At 38.7% G+C, this 16345-nt stretch overlaps 1 protein-coding gene across 1 annotated transcript; it reads left to right on the forward strand.

The window, feature by feature from the left end:
* The first annotated feature begins 1068 nt into the window (after positions 1-1068).
* Positions 1069-16100, forward strand: LOC105436503. Its single transcript, XM_030978510.1, has 8 exons — positions 1069-1204; positions 4433-4548; positions 4628-4763; positions 6009-6107; positions 9435-9530; positions 11263-11438; positions 15206-15398; positions 15665-16100. The coding sequence occupies exons 1-8, from the start codon at positions 1069-1071 to the stop codon at positions 15826-15828; spliced, it is 1116 nt and encodes a 371-aa protein (XP_030834370.1). The 3' UTR covers positions 15829-16100.
* The last annotated feature ends 245 nt before the right edge of the window (positions 16101-16345 follow it).

Here is a 16345-nt window from a genome sequence, read left to right on the forward strand (position 1 = left end):
CCCACAAAGCAACAGGCCCGGACTGAATGTCGGCTGGGTTACTCGCAAGGTACTTGCTGATGAAGTCACCCCAGTACTTACAACATTATTTAAAGCGTCTGTTGAACAAGGCGTTGTTCCACATGACTGGAGGATGGCAAATATTGATCATGTGTTAAAGAAAGGATATAGGAGCAATCCACAGAATTATAGCCCCATTTCTCTGACATCTATTCCATGCAAAATCTTGGAGCATATCATCTGCAGCTGCACCGTGAGTCACCTTGATGAAAATAACATCCTTTCAAATGCCCAGCATGGATTTCGCAAACGTCGTTCATGTATCACCGAATTCATCCTCACCTGTGACGACCTTGCCAAGGGACTAGACAGAGGCGAACAGCACGACATGATTTTGTTAGATTTCTCAAAGGTTTTCGACAACGTCCCTCACCATCGACTTCTATACAAACTTAAATTCTATGGCATCTATCAGTCTACACTGAGCTGGATACAAGATTTCCTCCACAACGGAACACAGAAATTAGTTCTCAATGGATGTACCTCAGACACTGTCTCAGTCTCATCAGGGGTACCGCAAGGTAGTGTCCTCGGCCCGCTCCCCTTCCTACTTTACATCAACAACCTACCCTATAGTGTATCTTCCCAATCAGATTGTTTGCAGATGACATGTCTCCTCTACCGCAAGACTTGCTTTAAGGATGATGCAGAAAAAACTTCGAGAAGATCTCAACTCCCTGCAGCAGTGGAAATCAGACTGGCTGATGACATTTAATCCTCAGAAATTTCAGACCATCTCAGTCACTAAAAAGAGGACCCCAATCAACAAGACATACTCAATCCATGGTCAATCACTAGAAAATATCAGCTCTGCCAAGTATCTTGGTCTACAGCAAAACCTGAGCTGGAATCACCATATAAGCATGGTTGCCAAGAAGGCAAACTCCACCCGTGCCTTCTTGCAACACAACGTGAGCTCCGGCCCAAGAAACATCAAGGTGCTATGCTACAAGGCTCTCCTCAGACCTGTCCTGGAATACGGATGCGAATAATATTCGGAGGCTAGAGATGGTGCAATGGCAGTACACCAGGTTTTCCATAGGAGACCACCCTCGCACAAGCAGTGTCACCAACATGCTCCTTCGTCTGCAGTGGCCCATCCTTGAAGAAAGGCGAGCTCAGTACAAGCTGATAATGATGTACCGTAAGTATGCTCAACTCCTTGGTTGATGTACCAGCTGCACAATACTTCAAAGGCCTCAACTTCTCTTTGTGGCAATCAAAAGAAGATGCATGTCCCATATGCTCGTCGTTCTCCCTGCAAGTACAATCGCTTGTACCTCAGTAGCCAGCTTTAATAATAATAATAATGATAATTGATTCTTCTTGAGTGCTATTACAGACAAACTGATCAGAGCGCTATTATAACAGAAAAGAAACATAAAAATCATAGCAATCAAACAAGGAACAGTAATTAAGATATTATGAACGAAAATAAATTTAGATACTCAAAACGTACATTATGAACTCAAGATGGAAAGAGTTGGGTTTTAAGTTTCTTTTGGAAAGTGTCTTCTGTACTACATAGGCGGAGGTGTTGTGGTAGAGTGTTCCAGATGGTTGGTCCAGCATATGAGACTGAGATGCAGAAAACACTGTTGCGCTAGGATTGCGCCTGTTCTTGTTAACCGCACATATAGATTAGATCTGCACAACATTAAAGTACGAAGATACACCGACAACATGATGGCCTGTACTTCAACAGGAAAAGAAGAAGAGACATCGAACTGATGTGTGTTTCATTTCGCCCCTTTTCATCTGCCAGAGAAATTCCCTCAAGTCAATGTACTTTTAGTTTATATACCTCCGACCTCAGATAAACAAAATGCCTTGGAAACTGTTATGCCCCATTATTACCAATATGTTGATATAGCAACAATTAGGGGAGAAAACATTTTAGATAAATGTTACTGCTCAGTTAGGGATGCCTACAAGTCTCTTATTCGACATGGGATTGGTGCATCAGATCCCCATGCTGTCCATCTTATGCCAATTAGGTACAGATAAAAAGATTAAACGTTAAAAGCCAAGGAAAGGGTGATAAAAGAGTGGGACAATTAGTGGAGTGTAATGCTACAAGTCGCATTTGATATCACTGATTCAGACGTATTTCGTGACGAATGTGATGACATATATGAACTAACAGATACAATAAATAGTTATGTCACTTTCTGTGAAGACTTACACCTTCGACTAAGCCCTGGTTTAATAGAAAGATAAAAGCAGCCATACAGAAAAAGAGTTTAAGAATGGAAATCATAATCGGATGAAAGAACTGACGAGATAAATAAAAAAAGACAAGTCAGTGAAGCAAAATGAAAACACAGATAAAAGCTGGAACGGTGCTTAATGACAAATAATCCCGGGAATGCATGGAAATCCTTAGAAGCATTGACGGAATTTTCCAACAAAAAGCAAGGAAACACTGTCGAGCACGAAGAGATTACAAAAGGAAAGGCAAATGAACATAATTCATCCTTTCTACCCCCGGCCCCCCACTCAGTGTTATTTAGGGTACGCATATGCGTGTTCCAACCGACCCCCCCCCCCCTTTTCAGCAAAAGTCCGGTGTGTAAAGTCAATACGGCTCGACCTTTTTCTTTGTATACGAGCCTTTTCAGCATCCCCCCTTTTCAGCAAAAGTCCGGTGTGTAAAGTCAATACGGCTCGACCTTTTTCTTTTGTTACGAAAAGGACATTTTGGCAACACGCATGCGGTCATTTTGAAACCTGAGTGGGGGGGGGGGGGCCGGGTTTCTACCACTTCGAAAACCAAGATCGTCAAGAAGAGCTCAACGAACAACTAACACCGTTGCGTAACAGAATAAAAATGACTGCGAGCCTTTTGTGATCCATGAATCGGATGTTCGCAAACGGTTCAAGTTCATTTACCCTCGAAAGGCACAGATGGGGCCTCACGGTGTGAATGGACGAGTACTGAAAACATGCTCATTCCAACTCACGTCCCATATACTCTATGATATTCTAGATGTCGATCTCCGAAAGAGTAGTACCTGCCTGTTGGAAAGCGACCGTGTTTACGCCAGTACCTAAGAACAATCGCCCCACACGAATGGGGATTTACGCCCTATCGCGGTGACATCGGTTGTTATGAAAAGCCTGGAAAAGACGGGAACGTGCAAAGCTGACATGCTCAGTTCTCCCGCTATACTCGATGTAAACCATATAAAGCGAAGTGTTACGTTACTGATGCAGTTCCCACCTTGACAAACATGCTGTAAGAACACTTAGATAAGGAAGGTATTAGGTGTTATGCGAGAACAACTTTTATTGACTTCTCATTGGCATTTATTATTATTATTATTATTATTATTTATTTGGCATTTCAAACATACAATAGAAGGCACAATAGAATTACACATAGGATACAAAGTATGAAATAATAAATTTGGCTTCCCCTGCTGCACCTTTGGAAGTTAAAAAAAGGAATGTGAAATTCCTATAACACGTAAGTCTTTTCTTCCGACTGCAGGAAATGCATCAGGGGATGCCTAAAATATTATACATAATCAGACTTTAAAAAAAAAAAACAATTTATTGATGATAATGCATAAACTTAAGCTCTATAAATTGCAATATGTTATCTTAGTTGTACTTGTATGATGATGTCGGTGTCCTCTTACCCCCCCCCCCCCCCTCCCCCTCCCGCCCCTAATTCAGCGACTGGCTGAGTCGTCGCGAAATCTTTGGGACTAAAAAGGAAAGAAAAACATATGTCCTCTCACCTTCCCCCCCCCCCCGGCCCCCCCCCCCCCCCTCCTTGAAAAAATCCTGCGTACCAGTACGCGCTTGATAGAGCCAGTAAGTAATAGTTTGATTTTCCGACAATTGTACGGAATGGTCGTAGGTTTTATGCTGCGCAAAAATGCAATCAGTTCAATTTTGACCATTACAATAAGTGGGTTATTGATGTAGACAAATGCTCATGTACCCTTTACAGCTCATTTTATGAATGTTATTACCAAAGAAGAAGAAAAGCCAGTCAGTTACTCAATAGTGTCTGTCAGTGAAGTCTAGCAAGTAAACAGGTTTCCTTGCATAATTTGAATATTAGGACACTGCTAACGTTTGAATTTCACAGATAGGGCATACATGACATATTCATAATTCCTGCAAAGTTCTACAGAATTTGATGTTGTCTGCAAAAGGGACAGAGTATCTTTAAGATTGCATCTGACGTTTAAAATGAAATATATCATTAAAAAAACTGTCATTACTCATTTCTACGAGATTTTGATTTAACACTGGATTGTAGGATGTCTTTCAAATCTTGCTAATAACATGATGTTATTTAATGGATAACACAAGGAGTCCCATCAATACTTGTTGTTATCATCAATATCCCCATCAGTTTTCATCATCGTCACCATCATCATCACCATCATCATTGTTATGATCAACGCCAACATCATTATCATCATCACCATCACCACCATGTTCATCATCAACACCAGCATCACAATCATTGTCATTACTGACCATCATCACCATTATCTTCATCATCATAATGATCATTATTACTATCATTTTTATTATCTTTATCAAGGTTGGGATGTATTATCCAGACGGAACTCTTCGCCACCTAGAACTTACCTTGGATGATCTTGTGACAGGTAGTAACTATGGAGTACAAGGAAGTTGGTTATTCGAAGTCTCAGATACATTTCGTGAGATAGGAAAAGGTACTGTAGAATCGTTATTTATTGTAAAGTACGCATTTTCGAATAACAAGAGTTTCATTCCAAAACTAATTCGAGTAAAGCAACGGATCTCTTTTAATTTACCTCTTTCCCTTGTTAGTTATCACTCCTGTTTTTTTAATGGTAGGGATATTGCCATACATAAATTTGCTTATCTTTAAAAAGAAATTCTAGCAATAAATTCTATTTTTCATAATTTGTTGTAATTTGAATTTGTGTAGATTAAGATACTTCTGGAATGAAACTCTTTTGTGACGATTTACATTCACCTAAAATGCAATTAAATTGTAATAATATAGTTGGGAGAATTAAGGAATCGATTAGAACAGTTTTTCCCAATTTTTATCATTAATAATAGTCCGTTTTTACTCAAATTGTCAGATTATCTGAAGAAAAAAAGAACAAAAGATGTGTGTGTGCTAAAAGGTTACCCAAATAAGTGACCTCCCCCTCTTCCTAACTGAACGAAATATTGGTCGGCCAAATTTTCAAATTTCTTGAACGAACAAAAAAAAATGTGCTCTTACCCCCCCCCCTGCTTATTCACCGACTGGCTGAGTCGTTGAAAACAAATTCCTCAAATCTTGGACCCCCCCCAAAAAAAAAAACTGTGCTCTTACCCCCCCCCCCCCCTAGCTAATTGTGCAACTCCTGTATTTAGAGACAAATATTAAAAATGTGAACTAAAGGTTGAACAATATATGGTGCAATTTTTTCAAGAGATTATAATTCTGTTATAACCAGAACTCTGATTATTCTTCATTTCATTGATAACATTAATAACTTCCATTTCAATAACTGGAATGAAGTATAAAGCTATCAGATTTTAAGCAAAGAGAAAATCAGTAAAGTGACTAGCCTATTTGTGGCGGGAGTTTTCCTGGCAAGATTTTTGGCAAGAAAGGCACAAATAAACTAGATTGAGAGGCTGTCTGTCGTTGATTGCATCTGGTGTAGCAGAATACCTCTCTATCCGCCTCCGTCGTCTAGTGGTAAAACACCAGGGGCGTTTCACAAAAGCGATTCCAGCGTAGACAAGCTTTTGCAAGCTTTGTAATAATTTCCAAAACAAAAGGAAGCATTGTTATAGGAGGAACAAGAAATTTTAAAGCTACACGTTAATTGTTTGTCTCATCCAGTTTATTTATCACTGCTGTAACTTCGATAGACCACATAGGAATATAGATTTGATTGTCAACCACTGTGTTTCTTATATTTTTCCAACAGTTCTATGTGAACCGACCAACCCTTGTCTCAATGAAGGAACATGTGAGAACGATACATGCGTTTGCCCCGAGGGTTTCAGTGGAAACTTCTGTCATTTAGGTAAAAAACAAAAGACTAATTTTATGTTGGCAAACTCTGCTTTTTCTAGACTGCTGGTAAATTTAAAAATGGAGATGTTTTGGGTTTTGTGGAAAAAATATCATTGGCTATCTGGAGGGTAAATGTGGTCCAATAACCCTCCCCCATTCATAAAGGTCTATATAGGTATTAACAAAAGGAAAATTTTGTTTATAATTATGTTTCAATATCCCTGCTGTATTTGGATATGTATGTTAAATGTACGTTCAGTTAGGGAGCTCACTAGCATAATTGCTATTCCTTTGTACAGTAAAACCATATCTACAGCGGCTGCCCAAGGGAAACGCAAAAAGTGGTCTTTGTAGACAGGTTCCTTTAATACATGTTTCAATGAGAAACCATGTTCAAGGAAAACTAAAAATGTGGTCCTTGTAGACGGGTGGTCTTTGTAGACAGGTGGTCACTAAAGCAGGTTTGACTGTAACGGGATGAAATGTGATCAATGGCAAGGAGTCAGTGTAACATCCTACAGGACAAGAAGCTGTGTATTACGAGCTCATTAAATTGGCGATAGCCATTCAGATTCTGCTTCGTACATTTAAATGCACACTCTGATGAAAGCAGGATTTTACTTTCCAATTATATATTTATTTGTTTTGAATCATACCAAAATTAATCAAACTAGAATCGAATTAGAAAAATTAAAAAACATTGAGAAAATTTAAAGCAATTGATATTTGGTCTCTAATTTTGTTGGACTGCGGGTAAGTTACCTGCATGAATTTGCCATCCTAATAGGGACTTTTAGATTTACAGGACGAGAGCGTGGACTGCCGCGTGTGACATTGTGTTAAGGCACTGGGCCGTGCCCGGCAGTGTCTTAAAAGGACGTCACATTACCTTAAAATGATGTCATACGTGGCGGTCCACGTTCTCGTCGTGTAAATCTAAAAGTCCCTATATTGTACACCTGGATTCACTGGTTCTCTGTGTGAATATAGTAACTACTAAGGGCTTGATTATTCACGAATGTTGGGTAGCCCGAAATCAACTAAGTAAGCCACCCCTTTTTTGTTTAAGGCTGAAAGGCCGGACTACTAAGTAAATCACTGTATCACTCTCTTTGTGTATAGGCTCGGTGTAAAGGCCCAGGGGTCTCAGTCATGTAGAAATACTGTATAGCATGCGTGACCCAGGAAGCTGTAATGAATGGAGATCCCGTCCAAGAGGCCCCTTTGAAGTCATCCGTGGCACCGCGCGTCTTTTGTTTCCCCTACCGTAATCCCCTTAATCCCCCTCCAAAACCTTACAGCTCCCTAGTAGCACTAAGTCCTTTCCACACACAGCCCAGCCCAGCGAGCACGGCGGCTTTTGCTTTGCCGGCCCGTACTTTGGGTGAATAGTGGTGCTAACTTGACAACTTCTAGCCCTAAATCAATAAATGCGCAAACATATAACACAATTTCATTTAGTTCTTTAGGAAGATAAACCTTTGGACTACCTTCCTAGCTATGTACAAATTTCGGAAATTTTCGGAAAATGTCAATAATTAGACGAGAAAATCATGATTATGAAAATCTTTCATTCGCTCTAACTCATGATTTCCTTGGTCGATTTCGCTGGTTAAAATGGCCATGTCTTTAGTAGAGCTATCCCAGAACGGAAAACGCATTTGATGACTAATAGAAAGTTGCATTGGTCATATGTTGTGAATTCTGCATTTTATATGTTATAGCTAAATACATCTTCCATGAACATGACTTAATTTGTCGGTGCCACGCATGGCTTCAAAGCCCGATGCTTGCATATTTTTGCAAACGAGTGAATAGAGAACTTAGGGAAGCAGAGGCGTTGCGTAACATTTCGTACTATTTGGAATGCCAGAGAGGGACTGTGCATTGATATGGACAGCTGTTGATGGAAATGATGGCTGGAGAGGGTTACATTTCTTTTTGTTAAGCCAGGTTAATCTTGAATAATTTTCCCTCGGAAAATTCTTTCGAGACGGTATCTCCATTCATTACAGCTTCCTGCGTGACCACATGTTTTCCAGGCACCCCCTAAACAAGGATTTCTTCTGAAGCCAAAATACACCCTAAATGAGGATTTCGTGTGGTTTTTTCCCCGAATTCACACCCTGTAAACGGGTATTTAAAGAAAGTGTAAGCCTACACAACACGCGCGTGGCGAGTGCTTTAATAGCTAGCTAAGGTGTATTGCAAAGAGAAAAGACTCTGGGTGCATGCAATACCCTGCCATGCTACCTACCTCTCGCGGCCGTCGTCCACACTATAACCAAAGATGACAGAGCGCCGCAGTCTATCATCTTTGCTATAACTGGCTAGGTGGCGCGCCAGGCGGCGGCCTGAAACGTCTCACCAATGTGAAATTAATACCCCCTCCCCCCCCCCCCCCCCAGTCTGGCCCTGAGGGCTAGAAAAAAAACCTATACGCGTATACCGGCGCATACAGCAGGATTTTGAACCATTTTGAAAAAAGTGACCGTTTTCTTGAAAATGGCCCAAAATTGATATTTTTGAAGCTCTTATTGCCGCCGCGTGGCATCCAATCTGAAAAGACGCTTTGTTGGTCACCCAATCTCACAGTATTTATATTTGACCCCCGGGAGTAAAGGACGTATACATTACGAGCCATAGGATTAGATTTTTGAAAGTCCTTGTAAGATTACAATTGTTGGATGTTTGGGTTTAAAGGACAGCAACCTGTTTATTGTTTTTTGGGGGTAGGGGAGGTTTAATCTAAATATGTCTATTAAAACAAAAAGAAAATGTTTCCTTCAAGCTAATTGTAAGCTCTGGTATGGGCCTCGTATGTCAAGAGAACATGGCTACAATTCATTCTAGATTATTTATCCTTTGGTAGGTTGACTGTTTGAACCAGTAAAATAAAAACGACCATTTGCACATAGTGACCAATGATGCGGGGCCTACTTACCTTAAATTTCCTTATAAATCTTTCTTTGCTCACTACTCAGCCCCTTTATATTCTCTACCAAAATCGTTTGGCATAAGTCATCATCTATATGTATTCATTGACATTCAGTGTTTTTGTTTTTTGGGATTCTGTGAGAATTTTTTTCCTACCATTGCCAGAACTCAAGCTTTTCTTTAAGAACACTTGCCATTGTTGTTAAGATATCAATGTGGGCATGCACGCATGCCCACATTGATATCTTAACAACAGAAATGAAAAGTAGCAAAAACGACAGCAAATCTAACTCGAACTCGTAAATGACAACAAAAATTGTTTTACAATTAGCTCTTTACCTTCGTACTTTCTGGAGCCACATCATTTAATAAAGCAACTGTTGTCTCTAAATATTTTCAGATGGATGTGATAACCGTTGTCTCAATGGAGCGAGCTGTGAGCAAGGCAATTGCACATGTCCAGCAGGATTCGGTGGCGATTTTTGTCAAGATAAACGTAAGTTTCTTGAATATTTTTCTTGTGTTGGACGAATACCTGTTCATGATTTAGCCAGGATTATAAAGAATAAAATAAAATAAAAAATAAATAAATATTTAAAAAAATTGAAAAATAAAAATTGCAATTTTTTTTTTATTTCGGTTTCATTCAATATCAAAACAATACTAATAATCATACAAAAAGACAATTTGTTTCCTCATCATAATCACATAACAAAAATAATTTAATACATGTACAATTCATAAGTTTTGATAAAAATAATGAATGAAATCAGTTATGATATAACACACATTAAAACTCCCTCCCTAATTACCTTCCCAAAACAAAACCACCATATCTGCAATACAGATGCACACTAACAGACGTGTACACTCCACAATAACATACACTCACACACAAGAACACCCTCAAATTAAAAAAAGACATTTTGTATTATCTTTTCTCAAATCAAATACATATTGTACAAATCATTCTTAACAAAACTGGATACATTGTACATTGGATGAAAGCTAAATTGCAATAATAAAAAGAACTGTTTAGAAAACTTGTTCATATATATGATCAAGAACACTATGTTAAACATACTCTCAACACCCTCATTCACACACTACTACCCCCCCCCCCACCATGCGACACACACACACACACACACACCCCACCCGACCATACTTCTGCACATATACCACACACTGTTCCTAGCCTCCTCAAAATTGGAGCGACAGAATAATGGAATTGTCTAACTTCTCTATTAAGTATTCATAAACCTTCCTCAATATTAAATCTCTGAGGAACTTCACATTACTGTTAAACTGCATTGCACTGCTTTTACATCCACTAAACTCCAGTTATCCTTTTTTCTGCTTCTCAAAATAGCTTCCCCAATAGTCCATACATCAACAATTTTGTTTCCTTTTAACCCTAAATGTTGAAAATTAGATATTGACCACATGCCATTTTCAGCAGAAATATCTTGAACTGATATTATATGGCATGTAAACAACTCCTCATCAAAGATCATTTTCTTTTAAAAAAAATAAATCGTTGTTGTTGAGAAACATTCCTACAACCTTCTAACTCTTCCCATGCTTTTATCTTGTCTAAAAAGAACTCAGGTAGTTACACAAGAAAATAAATCTACCTCCTACCATCTTGAAGCAGAAATCAAAGTATAGCTTCCATCTCATTGCTTTTCTCCGTACAATAGTCTTTCTACCCACATTACACGTTGGGTTTTTAAAAACGAGTCAAAATTAGTCATTCGTAACCTCACTTCATTATAACATTAATACAATGATATTAATCTCTTAATTTGATCTTTCCTATTCCAAATAAATGTAAAACATTCTTTCTGTATTTCCAATATGACCCATTTTGGAACCACTAGTGAAGCTAAAAACGTAATTTGATTTACATGTTTTAAATAAATGAATTTTTCTAAACACCGTGAGGTCCTTCTGTTTCCACCATCTGAGAAGTCTTTTAAGATTGCTTAAAATCTCCTTATAATTCAACGGCGTCTAAAACGAAATACACTCCAAAAATCTTAATTTCTTTAACCACATTCCCGGATGCTTAAACAACCCGTCTTCATGAACACACACGCACACCCTCACCCACACACACACCCTAATCAATTACGTCAAATTTCACTTCTGACACCTGAGAGATAATTATGAAAAGGGTGACGTAATTGACATTTTCTTTGCTCTTGACAATTCTCTTATACCAGTGACATTTGTTGAGTGTGGAAGTACTTCAATGACCGTCAACATAGATGAACGGCTAGTCCCAGGTGAAGCATCTGCTGTTCATTTTAAAGACCGATCCTGCTCCGGTGTAAAGAACGATAGCACTAATGAGATCACTCTCACTACAGAATACAATCAATGTGGCACCATCATTGAGGTAGGATTCCTTAAATGTTAACTGGTACGAATCACTCCTGTTGCCATGGCTACCAATACCATGGGCGTGTGCAGGATTTGTGAAGAGGGGGTTTAAACATAATGTTTTGGGTTCCAGTACGTAGAGCGCAGCCACAAACTGCGTGGTCCAGGGGCAGAGCTTTGAAGTTTGCTTTGACAGGCATGACATGCTGGATTAAATAGAATCTGTTTACTTTCATTCCAAATAACAATATATTTGTTATTCTTTTAAGTTCCGATAGAAGAGGTCCCGGAATCTTTCTTACTCTGCATCCGATTCCGCCGTATTGTTGACGCTTCAGTATCTTTTTTTCTTTGTAAACTTAAGAAATATTATAACACGGTAATAAAATGTTATTCAACATCTTATTACGCTAGAATAGTACTTGACATTAAATCAATCAACAAAACAAATTTTAGGTGCAGAAAAGTCAACAAAATTGATTTTTTTTTTTTAGGAATGTGAGCCACTGTGCCTCAAACGTTTTCACACGGTGGGTTCTAAGACACTTTTCTTCAACAAAACTGCCTATTATGTCTTGAAGGAGAATGCGTGACTTTCAATTTTCATCACTTTATCATATGGTTTCTAAAGAGCATTCGTCTTTCCTTCCTTTTCTTGCTTTTTGGTTGGGGGGGGGGGGGCGTGAGAGGGGCTTCAACCACCAAAGGCCCCCTCCCCCCCCCCCCGAGCACTAGTGATTACAACAAAATATACCGCGATACTGGATTTCATTTTTGTTTTCGTAACATTATTTTATTTTATATTACTTGGTGTCATTATAGGAGGATAACACAACAATTACCTTCGTCAATGTTATCACTTACGCCAAGCCTGGCTCGGACGACGATATAGTAATTACCCGTGAATATCACATGCAGGTTAAGGTTGCATGTTGCCTCGAGAAAGAGGAAATCGTCAGTGGATCCTTCAGACCACAGCTTGGTGAGGTGTCCTTCAGCGACAAGGGCTCTGGTGACTTCAGTCTGAGCCTGCAAAGATTCCTGACAAATGCTTTTGTTGAGCTGAATTCGGACGCCACCACTGTCTTGCAAGGAGATGACCTCTACTTTGCTGTGACTCTTGAGTCAGTAGCAAGTGTTGGTATGTTTATTGATCGCTGCTGGGCGACAACCACTCAAGACATGGATTCTGCTGTTCAACACTCTCTAATTACTCAAGGGTTAGTAGAACTATTCATGAGCCTCGTGAAATAAATCATGTAGTGATGATAAAGTGGTTCATTCACTTGACTCTTATACCAAGGGTTGAGGTCCCGATCCAAGGCCGGCATGTAGGTCTTTTGGCAAGATATTACTCCACGTTTGCCACCCTCCACTCGGGTTTTAATGGGTAATTGGTTTACTGCTGGGTTAATACTTATTTGAAGGCCCTCAGGAAGATCGGCATTGATGCTGATGAGGCTTCTCGACTTACTTCGTTCCAAAGTGTGTTCACGTCAGGTTCCACAAACATTCGTGAAAATAACCTCATAATCACGAAAGGTCGTGTGCTTCATGTTGTTGGGTTAAAAAATATTTTGTGAAAATATCCCCTAATATTCACTAAAGGTCGGGTAAATTAAACGCAAATAATGATATGTTTTCAAAGATGCTCTTTGAGATATATAATACAAAAAACATTACATTTAGTGGCAAAAAATATTCAGTCCTGACTGATTGCCAAACAGATATAAATAACAGCAACAAATAATGTGAAAAGATATCAACAATAACGAGGTGTTGATCGCTAGCGTTTTTTTGTTACGAATGTATGTATCCCATATTAAAAGTGTTGGGCCGAGACATGAGTTTTTTTAGAAGGTGTCTGGTAAACTGGACTTATCACTTTGGAGTTGAGTTGAAAGTATTTCACGAACATTATACCTGACCCTCGATCGGGAATCAGGACTGGGGGTGTTTCATAAAGCTGTTCGTAAAGTTACGCATGACTTTACGAACGACATGAATCTGAAGTGCCAGATAGGATGCCCACATTTTCCTGATGTTTTAACAAAATGTGACTATATTTCCAAAAACCTCAATTAAATTATGGCAAAAAATCTACTTTGCAATAAAAATGATTGTTATAATAAGAACGTTAATCTACATCTGCACAGTTCAACTTTAGTTGATGCCAGGCACGTACACAGGGGGGGGGGGGGGGGGGGGGGGGGTGGGGGTTAACCCCCCTTTGGTAATTTTCTGGATGTAACCCCCCCCCCCGTAACCCCCCTAACCCCCCCCCCCTTTTTTATATTAAAAAAAATATATATATATATATTCCCATGGCTGACCTAAAAAAGGTGACCTTACCCCCCCCCCCCCCCTGCTTATTCAGCGGCTGGCTGAGTCGTTGCGAAATTTTCGGCCCGATTTATGAATGTTAACCCCCCCCCCCCTTCAAAAAATCTTGCGTACGCGCCTGGTTGATGCAGTTAAAAATGATTTAGCATCCCATTTGGCTTTTCAGATATAAGTCATTCGTAAATTCATGCGTAACTTTACCAACAGCTTTATGAAACACCCCCCTGGATTTTTCACGAAAGTTTGTGTAACCCGAAGACGAAAAAAAAACACGATGGAACAAAATAAGCCAGGCTTTCTATGGATAAACAAAATAAAAGAAGCAGTAGTAGTAGTATAAAGATTAATCGTTGTTGTAGATCATAGTACAATTTTTGTTGTTTTCGTTGTTGTAGATCATAGTACAATTTTTAAAAATTTGTGTTGTTGTTATCATTATTTTATAAGTATTATTGTTATTATTATTATCATTATTATTACTACTATCAATATTCTTATTCTTAAACAATATTATATGATTCCCTACTAGCCGTTCTCTCACGGCTATGACTCCTCCTAACTCAAGTACATCGCTTTCAATTGATTCTACAGTTGCCCAGATGAATACACAGTTGAATTCTATCCTCTCCCTGGATTGAATGAAGAACGCTTTTCTTTTGAGGCATTTGCCTTTGTTGGGGATTACACTGAGGTAAATTATTTACATGGCATGAACTTATACACCTGATTTTATTACAATTTTGTTTGCCAATTTCATGAGTATTTTACAAGAAAAATAAAAAGTAGAATCTCTGTCTTAGTTGAGTGATATCTGCCCTGTGTCTTTGGGTTCAGTAGTTACCTACATGTACGTGTAAATGAATGGCAACTGTGTGCAACCGAGGTGTCGAACAATTTCACTGAGCTTTATGGTATAACATACACAAATTTTAGACTTTTTTTAAGCCTTTTTTTTTCTTTGATTATAATTGCCTACCTTGAAGTACACCCAAATAAGTGAAAATTTCAGCAATATCCAGTTGAATAGGAAAGTTATAACAAATTGAAGTTGTCTTCAGTGAAACACAAATTTTCAACACTGTGAGGTACCTTGCGAACTCCTCTCCATTTTGCTCTATACATAAAATTTCATAAACTTTCATTTTCTTAGTTATTGGTGACGGAATAGATGTGTTTCATACAGGTATTGTATAAAGAACATATTTGCAATAATCATATTTAGGGGGAATAAATGGTTGAAAATTTCTGAACATAAATTTATATTTTTTACATTTGTAGTACATGGCAAAAGGGAGGGGACCTCACAACCAACTTAATATCAGGTTGGACATCCCTTATAAAAATTACGGAAACTTTAAAAAGCATTTTTGTTTGGATGTTTAGAAAGTATTATAATAATGAATTTTAATGCATGCATGCATCATCATATATTTTTCTCAGGTGTATATTCACTGTTCAGTGAAGGTCTGTGGTGCCGAGGAGGCTCAATTGCTTCGAGACGCAGAATGCCCCGCAGACATTGAACCTCCACCTCCCGCCCGCAAACGTCGATCTTCGTCCGTTATGTCCACTCAGACCATCAGTAATGGTCCGATTCGCATCCGTCGCTCAACCAGCGATATGGCTACTAATGGTATGTACTATTTTGTAACAACAACCACTTAAAAACCTGAAAAAGTAACATTTTTCTCATAAGACACAAAAAGTTATCACTTCTGATAATCCTTTACAGGACAAAAATAAGTATTGGAATATCTCCTCTCTTAAATTTTCTACTAAAAGGTGGATGGGACGGGAGGAGGGGTGGTGAGGAGGAGGGTTATTCCCTGTTCCCATGGATACGCATGTGAAAATATCTAATCCACATCCAATTGTTTTACCATATTTTATCTTTTCCAGTGACCACAGATGTGGCTTCCTTCAACCCTTTTGCGATGCTCCTCCTTGGAATGATAGCAACATTGGTTGCTATGGCAATCCTCATGGGTGTGGTCAAGCTTGCTCGTTTCAAACCTGATATCAGATACCAGCAGGTCCCAATCGAATCCATGGAAGGGATTTAGAAAAAGGGCCATAGAATAGAAAATGCTCTCTTACTCTATCGATAATTGATTTGATATCGAAACAGGACATCCCACAAAGTTGTCCAAACAGGGCCCCTTACTACAATCAGCAAAAGAAAAAAAAAGAGGGACACCCGCTATCATTAATTTTTTCATATAAATACAACAATACACTGCGCAAACTGCAACAGTGTATGTCTGATGTTCAGTTAGGCCTAAAATAAAAACTTGTTGTATTGCCCTTTGCGACCGACCCCAAAATCTGAAAAACTACGGTCAGCATTTTAATTTTTTTTTTTTTAAACATTTTTTTTGCATTTTTTGTATTAATGAATACAAAATATGTATTTTGTTTGACTTAGGATATAAATGCATAAAATCAAATTATTCCAAACAATCTTCACATTGCTAGCAAGTTTTACAGGTAGTTGAAAACCAACTTCGTCAGCAGGAAAGCACAGAGTGTTGTCTCAACACAACATTGCAAACCATGATTATTACGAGGTGAAAAAGATAT

The sequence above is a fragment of the Strongylocentrotus purpuratus genome, unplaced genomic scaffold, assembly GCF_000002235.5.
Source record: "Strongylocentrotus purpuratus isolate Spur 01 unplaced genomic scaffold, Spur_5.0 spur5_scaffold_1, whole genome shotgun sequence".
NCBI classification, from domain to species: domain Eukaryota; kingdom Metazoa; phylum Echinodermata; class Echinoidea; order Camarodonta; family Strongylocentrotidae; genus Strongylocentrotus; species Strongylocentrotus purpuratus.

What these genes read in the sequence shown, in the direction of transcription:
- LOC105436503 (XM_030978510.1), top strand. Translation starts at nt 1,069, where the DNA reads ATGGTGCAATGGCAGTACACCAGGTTTTCCATAGGAGACCACCCTCGC. An exon ending in ACACCAGCATCACAATCATT is followed by an intron (nt 4,549 to 4,627) that starts GTCATTACTGAC and finishes ATCTTTATCAAG; the next exon opens with GTTGGGATGTATTATCCAGA. An exon ending in CGATTTTTGTCAAGATAAAC is followed by an intron (nt 9,531 to 11,262) that starts GTAAGTTTCTTG and finishes CTCTTATACCAG; the next exon opens with TGACATTTGTTGAGTGTGGA.